At 34.8% G+C, this 15278-nt stretch overlaps 1 protein-coding gene across 1 annotated transcript in view; it reads right to left on the bottom strand.

The window, feature by feature from the left end:
• Nucleotides 1-15278, bottom strand: part of NBEA (neurobeachin) — a 719303-nt gene that overhangs the window by 309780 nt on the left and 394245 nt on the right. Inside the window, exon 38 of the mRNA XM_003800132.3 lies at nt 14188-14354. Coding sequence (XP_003800180.1) covers nt 14188-14354 — 167 coding nt within the window. The remainder of the gene's footprint in view (nt 1-14187; nt 14355-15278) is intronic.

The raw sequence follows: 15278 nt of genomic DNA on the forward strand, positions 1-15278 counted from the left end.
AAAAAAAAAAAAGAGTAAGACCTTATCTCTAAAATTAGCTGGGTGTTGTGGTGGGCACCTGTAGTACCAGCTACTTGGGAGGCTGGGGCAAGAGAATTGCTTGAGCCCGAGAGTTGGAGGTTACTGTGAAGTATGATGCCTGGGTACTCTACCTAGGGTGACAAAGAGAGACTCCATCACAAACAAACAAACGAACGAAGAAACTTCGTGAGGTGAGGAGTTGCATCTAATGGATGAATAAAGAAAGTGGTTTCTTAAGATGTAACCTATGCCTGGTGAAGATGCTATAACATTATGGAAATGACAACAAAGGATTTAGGATATTCTATAAACTTACATAATAAACCAGTGGCAGGATTTGAGCAAACTGACTCCAGTTTTGAAAGAAGTTTTTACTGTGGGTCCAATCCTATCAAACACCACTGCAAAGAAGTCCTTTGTAAGAGGAGAGTCAATCAACTTCACTGTCGTCTTTTTTGAAGAAATTATCACAGTGACCTCAACCATCAGCAACCACCAGTCTGATCAGTTCACAGCTATGGACATGGTGGCTAGACCCTCTAGCAGGAAAAGATGAAGACTGGCTGAAGGCTCAGATTATCAACAGAGTTTTTCTTGTCTTTCATTCTTTCTCACTGTCAGTTTTTATTTACAGATCACTTTTATGTGTCAGGTACTCTAATACAGAACTAGAACTTTAACTCCTGAAGAATGTAACACTAAAATAAAAAATTAAATATATACTATTGCAAAAGTATGAACTAAATAAGAGTGTTACGGAAGCACAGAGAAGGAAGAAACTTAATCAAATGTTGTAATACTTAAGTTTAGATGACCTGGAAAGAGATCTAGTCAAAGATTCCAAGTTAAAAAAAAATGAAGTAGACAGTCAGAAATTCTGATGTGACCACATGGACTTGTAATATAAGTCAGCCAATGTATGGTTTATTTACTTATTTATTTATTTTTGGTTTTGTTATATTGATTTTTATCTAGGATAATCATTAAGGTATTCTGTACTCAACCAAACCGGCAGGCTAAGAAAAAAATGCGTGGTTTCCATGTATGCCAGAGTTCCCGGAACGTAACAATAAACACGCCACCTGGGATGGCTTGAGAGTCTTTGATCACTGAGCAGAGGGTAGAACAGTGGCTCCTCCTTCCTAAGGCTTTCTAGCTCTAGCATCTGGAATAAGTAAAAATGTACTGAACTGAGTTAATATACTATATTTTAGGTATAATTAAGATATTTTTGCATTTTTATATGTGTCATTAGTAAGTTACCTCATTTGGGAAACATGTAGCAAAGAATAACATAATAAAACAACTAACACTTGCCTTTGCACAGTTTTAATCTTCACATCCTATCTAAGAGGATGGTACTGTGAATTAATAATATCGTTAGTGTTAAGCATTAAAAATTATTTAAAGAACTACTTTAAAATATCTGAAGTGCGGATTGTTTCAAGAAAACAAACAATATTACTGTTTATAAAGGTATAGAAATTTATAATAAATAGCCAGAATAAAAAATAAGTAATTTTCAGTTGCAGGAAGATAAATGAGATTGTAATTTCAAAATGGAAACCATTTTTTTGGCATGGTAATGCAAAGTCCTCTTCACTTAAGTGTCTCTTAAACTATTAATACCTGGAACCAATATTCACATAACTCTGACTATGAGATCATCAAATTTATTGAAAGGTGAAAATTTTTATGATGTACCGGTTATCATATCTTAATGACTGATCCTAAAGAAGTTATTAACAAGTTATTCTTCTAGTTGTCCACTTCATATGCGTGTTAACTTAATGTTTGGCAATGTAGGTACCCCCCAAATACTCAACTTACTCTGTTGGATAAATGTAGTATACAGCATTTAAAAATGCGTATGTGATAGTTTACATTTGACATATTTTATTGCCTAGGTTTCAAAAGTCTATCCTCATCCAAAAGCCAGTTGTATTTAATTTTTTAAATTTATGTTAAAACTCAAAATAGGTATAACATTTCTATTTCTGTAATACCCTATTCCCTAGGTCTGAACAGTATCTTTGCCAATACAGTGTTTGACAATTGATGATCTAGTACACAGTGGGGGGTGGGAGTATGGGGGTGCAGGGAAGGAGGAAGAGGGTGGGGGGCCACGGGGTGGGACACAAATCTTGGAGATTGGACACAATTATAAGAGGGACTTTACCTAACAAATGCAATCAGTGCAAACTGGTTCTTTGTGCCCTCGATGAATCCCCAACAATTAAAAAAACCCCCCCAAAAACAGTGTTTGACTATAATTTGGTAATTACTTACTAAATAAAGATAAAAGAAAAGAAAAGCTCTTAGAATAAAACATTTCCTAAGAGTATCCTCAGTGAGATATTGTTGCATGGTTTGGAGCTTCCAGCTTTAATTATATGAATAATTTTTTTAGGGCTTATATCAGCTTTAAAGAAGAACAAAATATTCTTGGGGCTCAACTGTCTAAACCTAAAGTAAAATAGTTGGCCATTTTATATACGGACACTCGTCAGTCCTATGTTCATGGACAATGTTTTTTAACTTGATGTTGGTGGTCTAAAATTAAATCAGCAAAGATACCAACTCTGTCTTATTTTTCTGTGCCACAGCAATAAATATTCTTCTTTTCTGACAGGTCTCAGAACCTTCATTTTCCTAGGTTTTCACCTCGGTAGCTACTACAAATCATTATAAGAGCCTTTACAGTTAAGCTATATGAAGCTATATGCATTTCTATACTAATCTTTATGTAAAGCATAAATTCTATGTTTTTTTTAAATTTCACATTATACAGCATACTTTTGGTGTTTATAATTTATTACTATCATGCAAATTACCAAATCCCATTCAAAGAGAGGAACAGAGATTGTACCTCACACCAAACTAAACTGTCAAAAAAGCTTTTTTTTTTTTGTTTTAATAAATGAAAAGTGGTGGGGAGCAAATGTTTTAAAACCATTTTATCTTCTGATCTATTAACTAAGCAGTGAGAGTATTCATAACATTTACTTTGAGGATGTTGAACCAAAGGTGTATTTTCTTTCTTTTTCTAAATGCTATCCTTTAGAAATGATAAAGTTATTTTTTTTTTAGGCTTTACAGACATGGGTTCTGGAATACAGTATAGTGAGGATTGATTGTGAAATCCTCTTAGTTTCTTCCTTAATTTTCCCTAGTGCTGTGTGTTAATTTTTTTTTTTTCTTGAGTGTCCTAATATCCTCAGTTTTTCTTTTTCTTGAATGCTTCAATTGTAGCTTATGGAGGGTGGGTAGGTGGGTGTGGGGGAAAGAACCTACTTAAGTTAAAAAAATTAGGCTTGAGGAAGTATAACCACAATTATTACAAAAAATTAATTAGTAAAAATTAACAATAGAGATGTAATACAATATAAAATAAAGCTGTATTAAAATACCCCTGCAAAAACCCAATTTTATCATTTTTATAATCTTAAGGGTACTAAAAATTTAAAAGAGTTTTTAAACAATCCAGTCACAATATGCATGTTGTATTTTTTCTTTTTTCTTTTTCTTGCAATAACCTGACTGTTAGACACTGCAAATACTATCAGAAAGTAAAATATGAATTATAACAAATAATTTTCTAGTAAGCATTATTTGTTAGAAAAAGGGGCTGGCAGAAAAGGGACTGTTTCTTTCATATTGCTTACTAGGTCATATTTTTCCCATCACATTGTTAATTCCTAAGGCTGAAATAATCATTACATTTTTGATGTTCATCTGTTTTATTGAACCACCCACAGGGAGATTTATGGGAATGCTATCATGTCAAGGTCTGAGGATTAAGTGAACGGTGATGACAGTAAACAAGCCATTTCTCTATATTCCAAGGGGTTTAACTCAGTTACTTAAAATGCCATAAACATAAATAGTCTTCTCTTCTTACAATGCATCCCTGACAGATGACTTCAAAATACAGCACTCCAGGGCAACGGCACTTTCCAAGTAAACAGGCAACCCTTATTATTGACAAATAACACTTTACTACTTGTGAGCACAAATATCAAAACATGCCTCCCAAACTAATGATACAATGTTAGGCTGCATATGCTATAATATGCATATGCAATATCACTGTAAACTAACTTACTCACTTCATCTACAAAAGCAAAAATAGTGTAGTTATATCAAGAGGATACATTTTAAAGAAAAAAACCTGTAGAAATTCAAATTCAGAAACCTTTAACATGTCTTCTCCTAATTTTCAGAAATGTAATGAGTTGAGCATAATGCTTTAGGGAACATAGTGATATTTAAATAAAAATGTATAAAACGAAAAGTAAGCTTAGAAAACAAAATCACAGCAAATGAATCCTGAGATTTATTTCACCAGGCTAATGATGTAGCTTCAATGATTCCAGCAAAAATGCCTTAGAGTCTGACAAGATACCAGATGTTACTTCTTGAAAAACATTTTCTACAGTGTAGTGAATGCTTTATTTTAATTAGCAGCCAAAGAATGGACTAAGGGACTGTGACAACCTTAATTTGACTCTAGGCACTTGTTGCAAATGTTCAAAACTTTTAACCTTTATGCCATTTGTAGACCAAGGAGAAGTTTCATTTATGTGGGGATCCAAAAAACTAATTTTTATTTTAAAAGTATTGACTTTTTTGTGGCTGAGAAAGTACTCCAATATTTGTGGGATTTGCTATTTTAATCTACATATTGATATTCTTCATTATCATCATTTGGGTGCTTTATGTAATTCTAACTTTATGTATCATGTATTTTAAATTAAGAGTTATTTAAAATAATTACCTTAATTAAAAAAAATCTACATATTGTGCAGGAAAAAACCAGTGCAAACAATGCTGGCAATCAATTGGCTCGTGGTGGTGTCAGCCTGATCACTTTATGTCCAAATAAACATATTTGATCCTGACCAATACAATCACTATTCATCCACCTCTCTTGCTCTTTCAAACAACAACTCTTAACAATGTGATCTATATAAAAGTCCTATCAGGAAAAATGAATTTTGACAGCCCTTAAAGCCCTCTCATCCTATAATACATTTCTTACTCTTCTTCATTTGTATCTGCGTTTTATTTTGTTTTAAGGAAGATCAACTTCAAGATTCCTCCACTCATTTTGCCTCCTGTCAGCCTCCCATCCCATTACTCTTATTCACAGAAGACTTAGAAGAGGCTGGCAATCTTTCTTTCCATCTCAAATACTGAAATTACCTTGGGTGATTAATTCAACAGAAGTCCCCAAAGTAAGATTTCATCCTTCCAGTTTCCTCGTCTCCTGATTACCATCATCTTCCACTTAAGAACTTTCATGACCACACTGTGCATTTCTTAACCTTGTATCAATAGTTATACTTTTTCAATCTTAAATTCAAACTTTCTACAACTTCCTACCCTTTCATTTCACTATTGGTTTTCCTGACTCCTCTTGTCTCCTATCCTTTTTTGCTTGCCTTCTTTGTATCAGACTACACATTCTATTACTTCAACCCCTTTTGCAATTGTATCTTAATATCCTTGCTCCTCTGCCTTGGTGACTCCACCCAGCAAGTCCTAGCCCTGGAAGGATCCATCTTCTGACTACTGACACTGCTTGGAAGAAGACAGCATATACTCTGGAGGTACTGCTGACAGAGCCTGCGGAAGGACAATCTCTGTACCTGGGTTGCATGTGAAGAAGAAGGCTAAAGAAAAGAAGTAAATTCAAGAATGTTTTCCAGATGACTTTTACCGGTAAGTTTGTTGGGGGTCAGAGACATATGTCTTGGGCAGATCTGAGAAGGTTATCAAATGTGTAAGTAGTGACCTCATGTCATGGGGAACTTTATTTTCAACTTCTTGGGAAATATTTCCACTAGAACAGTAGTTCTCAACCTTCCTAATGCCTCCTAATGCCCCCAACTCTTTAATACAGTTCCTCATGTTGTGGTGACTCCCAACCATAAAATTATTTTTGTTGCTACTTCATAACTGTAATTTTGCTACTGTTATGAATTATAATGTAAATATTTGATACGTAGGATGTATTTTCATTGTTACAAAGGGGTCACGACCCACAGGTTGAGAACCAATGCACTAGAACATGCCGCAGGCAAAGGAAACTCAAAATCACCATGCCCACCTCTACAACAGCACCTTCAGCACTTTTTAATTCCAAGAATGGTATCATCATTCACTCAGTGAGGACTGATAGCAACATGAGCAACATTCTTGATAATCCCTTATTTATTCATTCAATAAGGCAATGATTCTAACCTTAATGTTTTCTATTAGAGCAATTATAATTGATTAATTAATCACTCTCAGTAAGAACATGATGAGGAGACTCCATCTTTAACAAAGGTTGAAAAACCTACGCTAGGAAAAAACATGGCTCATGGTGCTTTGAATCAGACAGATGTTTTAGAATAGTTCTAGAAGGGGTTGAGCCAGGGAGTCCAAATAGATTGAAAAAAAAAAAAAACCAAGTAAAATTTTCACCCCACCTTACACCAACACCTCCTTACTGTCTCAGCAGATGCAGGACGCAGTGTTTTCATCCTCATTCGATGCTAGAGGAGAGGATGGGCTGGGTGCAGTGGCTCACACCTACAATCCTAGCACTCTGGGAGGCTGACGCAGGTTTGAGACCAACCTGAACATGAGTGTACGATCTGTTTACCGGGGTTGCATGTGAAGAAGGCGGCTGAGGAAAAGAAGTAAATTCAAGAATGTTTTCCAGATGACTGGAAGGGGTTCCAGTTCCTGAAGGGGTTTGAGACCGGCCTGAGCATGAGTGAGATCTCGTCTCTACCAAAAAATAGAAAACTGAGCCTGGAGTTGTAGCATATGCCTATAGTCCCTGCTACTTGGGAGGCTAAATCAAGAAGATTGCTTGAGCCCAGGAGTTTAAAGTTGCTGTGAACTGATGCCACAGAATAAGCCTCTGTTGAAAAAAAAAAAAAAATAGAAGCAAGGATGAACCTGAAGCCTTTTTACTTTTTTGGAGTGAGATTTGAAGTAAGCAGTTTATTCTAAGGCTGAGAGGGTAGTATAAGAAAGTGATGGAGTATATTTACTCTCAATGAAATGGTAGGAACACCCTAGGCATCACAGCTCCTTGCCTCAAAACTAATGTAGCATTTTGACCAGAAACAGATCTATCTGCAAAAAAAAAAATAAATAAAATAAAAAATCGTATTATTAGAGCTCAGAGTGAAATGAGAATCCTAGGCTTTCCCCGAGTAAAATTACAAGAATCTCTGCCAATTCTGGAGTGTATATGTCCAAAGCCTTACAAATATCTGCATGGAGGGTACTCAAGCAAATTACACTGGTTTTAAATAAATACCCAAGTATGGAGGCTGCAGTTCTTATACATCACAGAAGGCAATGGAGAACAAGTGAAGGTAAAGGAAACAAGAGTGGGACTAGGGAAGTGAAAGGGCGCATGTGTACATGAGGGTATTTCAAATCCAGAGTTTATTTAGAAGCACACAATTTTCATTTCACAGCTCTACCTGGTCATTGCTTTAGGTTTCAGTGTATACTGTATGCCAATTTCAAATTATTCAGTGCTTATATTGCTTATTATGTTAATTTAAGTTATTATTTGACTTTAAATTTTTGAGACAGTAAGTATGAGAACTCCTATTTTGGAAATATAGAGTTTCAGGTTGAAATGCAAAGAGCATGTCTTACTATGTGAGACTGATATGCTCATTGACATAGCTTTTCACGGAACTATAACAGCACTCTGTGAAGCTTCATAGCTATTAACAAAATATGGGCTATGACAGAAATTTATTTATTTCTAAGCAGTTTCTTTTTATTGTTGGGGGAGTCCTATCAGATTTCACAGCATATCTGAGATCATACATTGGACAATGCTCAGTCTTACAAAATCAATATACTTAGCAATTCGGTTTATGACAACTATATTCATTGAGTATAGTGCACATTCCTAATTAAAATCTTGACATTTTAAACTACCTGAACACTGTTGGGGAAAAGTTTTTTTACCCCCTTGAATAATGCATAGTCTTTATTATAGAATGAGACATTTACACAAATCTAGTACAAATTAACCCATTTACAGGTATTAGTTGTAGAGAAAGCTAATTCAATTTATGTTCTTTAGATTATATGACCAACATACCCGTGTTTCCATAGAAATAATGTATAATCTGAGCTTTAATTTATTTAAACTTTAAAATCACAATTAAATAATATTTTATGGTAATTCTTCATAATAAAATCTTAACGCATAAATTGATAAATATCAGTGTTAACAGCTGAAGAATCATCTATACAGATTAAATTTCTTTTCTTGGTAAAATGGCCAAGTAGAAAATTAGTATTCAATCCTCACACTTAGGAAGTTACTGGAAGAAACAAGCACATTCACACAGCTGTGAAGCACAAGGTGCCGTATCCTAGATAATTTCAAAAGAGACAATAACAACAAAATATTAGGAAGCAGGGTAGAAAAGATAGATAGCCATGAATGCTGTACAAAGAGGTGACATTTGGACTCAGTTACGAATACTGAAACCTTATTTTCCCATTTGTCCCAGTCTTCCTGTAGCAGCCAGACAGATCTTTTAAAAACATAAATCAGATCTTGTTACCTTTCTGTTTAAAATCCTTGACTGCTTCTCATGCGACTTAGGATAAAGTCACAAATCTTTAACACGAACTCTAAGACTTTAAATCATCTCATATGTTATTCTCCAGCCTCATCTCAAGCCTCTGTCCTCACTGTTTCTTAAGCTCTAAGCATACTAGCCTACTTTCTGTTCTTTTTATTATTTTAGGGTCAGAGACTTTGTAATATTTTTCTCCTGAATGGTTTAAAGCCCAGTCCTTGCTAACAATACCTTATTTATCCCTTCAGATTTTAGCTCAAACAGAACTTCTTCAAAGAAGTCTTCCCCGACTCCTAATCTAAAATAAAGCTCCTATTTTACATGCTCCTTCAAAGTACTCTGTACTTTCCTTTCCCGGCATTTGCCACAGTTTGTGTTTATCTCTTTTACTTCCATAATTATTTCCTTAATATCAGTCCCTTCTACGGGCTATAAACTCAGCTGGGTAGGAAGCAAGTCTGTTTTGCTCACCATTACACCAGCACAAATAGGAGCTCCAGAGTTACCTGCTCATGGAATGAAAAAAACCCATAAATTATAACCGTATTGCAAATTAAAGGGTGATTTAGTGGCATAGGAAAATATTTTTTAAAGGCTCTTTGCAAAGAGTAGACTACTAAAAAAAGAGACTAACAAGTATTGATCTCTATTATGTGTCAGATATCTGGTTAATCATTTTGCATTTATTTTAATGTTTCCATTAAAATAATCCAATTTAGTAGAAACTGTTCACCTACATTTCCTGTTGAGGAAACTTGAACATTGGGAAGTATAATCATTTGTTAAGATTATGTAGCTAACAATTGACAGAGTTAATAATTGAGCTCTTAATGTTGATTATGAAACTCACATTATACACGGGAGGATAATTTTATCAAAACTCATATGCCATCTACACATGGTATCATGATAATATGTATGGCAATTTTCATGGAAACATTTGTTTGAAAAAATATGTATTTTATTTGCATTTATTATGTAAAGAGTTCTACGAACCAGGGATGCTGCAGTACAAAAAAAGTCCATATTATCAGTAAAAATAAATAATTAAAACACTTAAATTATATGTACTAAATATTAAATGTACTAAAATACATTTATTATGTAAAGAGTTCTACGAACCAGGGATGCTGCAGTACAAAAAAAGTCCATATTATCAGGTAAAAATAAATAATTAAAACACTTAAATTATATGCTAGGTGCTAAGTGCTATGAACACTAAATGGAGATAATTTGGGGGGTGAAGAGCAGGTAAAGAGGTCTGCTATTTTTGATAGAATGGTCAAGGAAGTCTGTTCCAAGGAGGACATGTGAACAAGGATCTATTCGCATATGCCAGGAGAAGGAAACTGCCTGTGGGCCTCCTCACAGACAGGCAGAGGCCAGGACGGCTGCAGGGGAGTGAGCCCACAAGGTACCCGGCAGAACTGAGGCCAGAGGGGTAGGAGGGAAACAAAGATTAGAGCAGGGGTCCTCAAACTTTTTAAACAGGGGGCCAGTTCACTGTCCCTCAGACCATTGGAGGGCCGGACTGCAGGCCCTGAGAAGAGTTGGCTGCTAAGCAGGACAGGCAGTGGTGGCAAAAACACCTGGTGGGCTGGATAAATGTCCTAGGTGGGCTGCATGTGGCCCGCAGGCCATAGTTTGAGGACTCCTGGATTAGAGAGTAGAGAGTTTGAAGAAGACTATCAAATACAGTCGAGAGGTTCAGCAGGATGAACTCCAATAAAAATAATGGTGACTCTACGATGGAAGAATACCTTTCCATTCCTCCTAAATACGACATAAAAATTCTTATGTGCACAATGGCACTGTAACAATACTGTTGGTGATTAGCAGTGATACACAGGGCCATATTTTTCTTGCATTTACAAATCTAGAGCATCATTCTATACTAAGAACATCTACTGTAGGCATAAATGGGTAATTTATATAACAATCAAATCTGTAATATCACAGAATAATAGCACTCAACAGTAACTTTTGTTGTTAATATATTTTCTTATCTTTTTGAGAAATTCATGATTCCAGTTAGAATCATGAATTAAAGGGGGATTTTAGTGGCATAGGAAAATATGCCACTAAACTTTTTTGTGAAAATGCTATCAGATTTATACATGGGTCATTACAAAAGTTGTGAGATACATAAAAATCAAGGAATGTAAAATCTGTGTAACACCAACGAGCTGAGCCAGTTGAAACCTGCAAGCACGCGTCAGAAAGTATCTGCTGACCATGTTTCTTGGAAGTGAAATGATGGAGCATAACACCGTCTGTCTCACAACTTTCATAGGGACACCCATGTAAACCACTGTTTTAATGTGCTGTTGACTCTATCACTTTGATTTTATGCAGGGGTTAAGTAGTTTTTGTCATTTAGTATCATTATTTCACTTAATATGAAACTATTCTCAATGGACTAACTTCTATTGTTCCACCAACAGTGTCATCACTGTCGGAAAGGACATACACCAAGTATAGGCGAAATGCTATGACATCATGGCATTCTACTGAGGGCAATGAAGTGAGCCTCTGTCTTTAAAAAAAAAAAAGGTTGAAAAACTAGAATAACAGTGGCCAAACCAACTTGCTATAATAATGAAAAGATTCTGGGCTAATTACAGCATCCACCAGCCTCATGTGTCACTGAGTACTTGAAATACGGCTGTGACTGAGGTGCTAAATTTTTAATTAAATTTGATTTTAATTAATCAAATTTGAATAGCCACATATGACTGGTAGATATAGTCTGGGATGGAACAGCTATGGAGGTTTCTGAGCAGAGGAACTACATTTTAATAAAAGCCGAGGATGTTGTGCTGACTAATGGACTTGAGGAGGACAAAAACAAAACCAGTAAAACTACACATAATGCTGGTGTAATAAGTCAAGAGAGAAATGATGGTGGCCTAAACCAGGTGATCAACAGCAATGGTGAGAATTAAATTTAATTAAAAATTTAGTGCTGTGATCACAGCCAAATTTCAAGTGCTCAGTAGACACATGAGGCTGGTAGCTACCATATTTGCACAGAATCTTTTCATTATTATAGAAAGTTGTGTTGGTCACTGTTGCTGTATTGGCACAGTCAGACTTGCTGAAGGGCTCAGCAGGGAATGTGTATAGAGCAACTGTAACAATGAAGTTGTCTTGGCTGAGATGGAGAAAAGTGCAAGGGAAACTGGTTTAGAAATCACAGGAGTGTTGACATCTTAAATGTGAGGAACCTGTAAATAACCAAGTGGAAGATGCCAAGTGGGCAGATGGACATGGAAGACTGGAGACAGGGGAGAGATCTGGACTCTAGAGAATCAATTTGGGAGTTATCAACATTTGGTAGTATTTTTAAGCTATGAGACTAGCTAAAATCTGTAAAGAGTGAACAAGATAAACAAGAAAGGCGGCCCAAAGATTGAATCCTACTAATCAAACATTAATGATTATATAAAATAAAACCTATGCTTAAATGTTTAGATTTCCATGTCACAGTATAGGATGATCACAAAAATAGTGTGTGCTTCTTCCATTAATCAGCACTAGAATTCAAGGCATAGGAAAGGGTGGAAGACACTTGCTCCTCTGAGGGGTCATGACACTCTGTCAATATAATGACACATCAAAACCCACTATCAGAGGATCTATCTGACCTGTTACCACATTCCTCTTGCTACAGAGGTCACTGTCTTTTCACTATATTCTAATTACACTAGGAAATAACTAAAACTCAAATCATGCATGGATTTATATAATTACACATTTAATGCAATATCTTGAATCATACCAGCTATATTATTAGCAATATAATGTTACAATCCTGACTATTTATAACTGAGTAGCTAAATCCAATTCAGAAGATGCAAAAAGGAAAACAAGGTATATAAATGGGTAAAATGCTCATGTTCTTACTAGTCTATGTAATGGTTAAAATTTATGGCAAGCTAGCTAGGCTATGGTGCCCAGTTGTTTAGTCAAACACTTGCTATTGTGGTGAACATACTAACATTTACAACCAGTTAACTCTAAGTAAAGGATATGACCCTGAGTAACGTGGATGGGGCTCATTCAATCAGGCGAAGGCTGTAGGAAAAACTGGGGTTTCCTGTAACATGAAAGTCTTGTATGCAAGACCGTCCTAGAGATATCATAGTTACCAGCCCCACAAACACACAAGAAAATTCCTTAACATAAATTTATTTTATGTATATAAACATTGGTTATGTTTCTGTGTTTCTCGGGAAAACCCTGACTGATACACTTTGCCTCTATTTGTATAAGCTGTGTGATACAATGTAAGTTTTATTTAACCTCTGAAAGCTTCAGATTCTTCCTTATAAAATGATGAAAATCTGAGTGGTGCCTGTAGCTCAAAAGGGTAGGGTGCTAGCCCCATATGCCAGAGGTGGAGGGTTCAAACCCAGCCCCAGCCAAACAAACAAACAAAAAAGACAAAAATCTCAGTATTACTCTTAATAGTGATATTCTGAAGATTAAATGAAATAATCCATGTAACATTTGTAGTGTGGTACCTGGCACACAATAAATATTCATCAAATGTTAGATGTCATGGGTTATTGTTATGATTGTAATAAATATTAACAGTTGACCATTTCAAAAGATAATACATTATAATTTTACCTTAAATGCAAAAATAATAGTTTTCTTAAATCTATCTATTTCACACTTGAAATCCCAAAACAGATGGTCAGAACTACACTCCTGGTCATACCCCAGATGCTCCTCTCTAACAGAATCACTACACCAAAGCTCTTCTTAGGAGTGTCCTGTCTACATTTCACCAACCCCAAACTGTGCCAGGCACAGATTTAGTAAAACATTTGATAGGTTCAAATAAAACAAAGATATAAAAATGAAGAACATCAGCAATCTAAATATAGTAACCTGCTTCATCACCAGTTTTCAAGGAAACTTAATCATGTAGAAAAAATCCAAAACAAAAAACAAATCCCAATGAATTTAATGCCCAGAAAACATTGGGAAGCAGAACTTGTCAAATTTGTAAACAACCAGCTTTAGTTTTAGTAGTATTATAAGATCATAAGCAACCTGATTTGTGATAAAATATCCTTCCTAGTTAAAATGAATAAAAAATTATGTAAGAAAAATTTTAAAAAGAACATAATACTTCTCCGTAGCAAGTGCTAATGTGTATGTGTGCATAAGAAAAATTAGGAATGATACAAATTGAATAAGAAGAGTTAACACTAAAAGATTTTTTTTGAAAAAGAGCCATTTCTTATCTCTAACATCCATGTTACATATGTGAGACTGTCTCAACAGATTTTGTATTATATTACATATTATTATAAATTAACAATAACTTCCATTGTAGCTACTTTAAAAAGTTTAGATTTTCTTTTAAACCCTTCTAGTCAAGCATTATGAAAGGTGTCAAGAAACATAGTCATGCAATTTTTCACATTTTAAATTATATTTTCTAAATAACTGATCAATTCATAGTCATACTTTATTTCCAACTATTATCAGTAACTTACAAGTTATTATTGACTTCTAACTTATTACGACTCACCTATGAGAAACTGCTCCCCATGCTCCGTGCTTGTTTGTGAGAATGTTGAGAATCTTCTGTTTCAGTTGATTCGCTGTCACGTGATCCCGGTGTTTAGCTGCACTGATCAGGTGGTCACACATCTTTTCTTCCTCTCTTCTGTCAGCAGCATATTGGGCGCACTGAGACTGTAAAGAAATACAAACCATGCATAATGATCTTTTTTACAACGTATAAGTAAGGAATTATATTTAACCTTAAGTTAAAGGGTAATAACTCAATTGTTAAAAACTCAGATAATGTAATCTTCTGACATTTTGGTCTAAAGAATGTATAGTCACCTGTGAAACATAAAAATATACTCTTTCTACAGTTTATGTAAAATAATTTGGATAATGCCAAATAAAGTAATTAATGACTTTTATGATCTCATCTCATTCTGAAGATCTAATTTTAATGTATTCCAAAAATAATAATCTTAGAAACACAAATTATCTACTAAAAATGGAAATTTACTTTTAAAACCAATATAGTATCTCTCACTTAAAAAAAGAGATATGTTTCTGATAATTATATAAACATTAAAAATTTGGCATTTAATTTACAGATTTCCATGTCATGACTGTCAAAGTTATACAGAAGAAAACAGTCATTTTGGAATTTAGTAGACCCTATTTTAATTGATGCTTTATGCAAATTTCATATTTTTTCACTTAATCATTTTTATATTTGTAAAAGGAGGAGCTAAGTTTTTTTCCTTATGATACTTCACAACTCTAAAAATTTTATGTGTCCAAAGGGTCTCATGAGAACTACTACCTTATCTTTTCATAACAATCAGTTTCCTGTCAACTATCTATATTCATGTTCACTGGTGTTAGCACCACTGCTCATCAATGGATCACTCCATGCAAAGGGTTCAATATGACCATGGAGAGGAACATCCCACCCACTTAGTCGTAAGTTTGATTATTTGTATTGTAATTTTTATAAAGGGTGGCTTGACTGTAAATTTTGACATTAGAAGGTATGTAATATAAGTCATATAACTAGGATGAAAAAGTCTCAAATAATACACACATATATAACTAGTTCACCTTCACCATTACTAT

Source organism: Otolemur garnettii, unplaced genomic scaffold (assembly GCF_000181295.1).
Source record: "Otolemur garnettii isolate 467f Iridium unplaced genomic scaffold, OtoGar3 scaffold00167, whole genome shotgun sequence".
Taxonomy (NCBI): domain Eukaryota; kingdom Metazoa; phylum Chordata; class Mammalia; order Primates; family Galagidae; genus Otolemur; species Otolemur garnettii.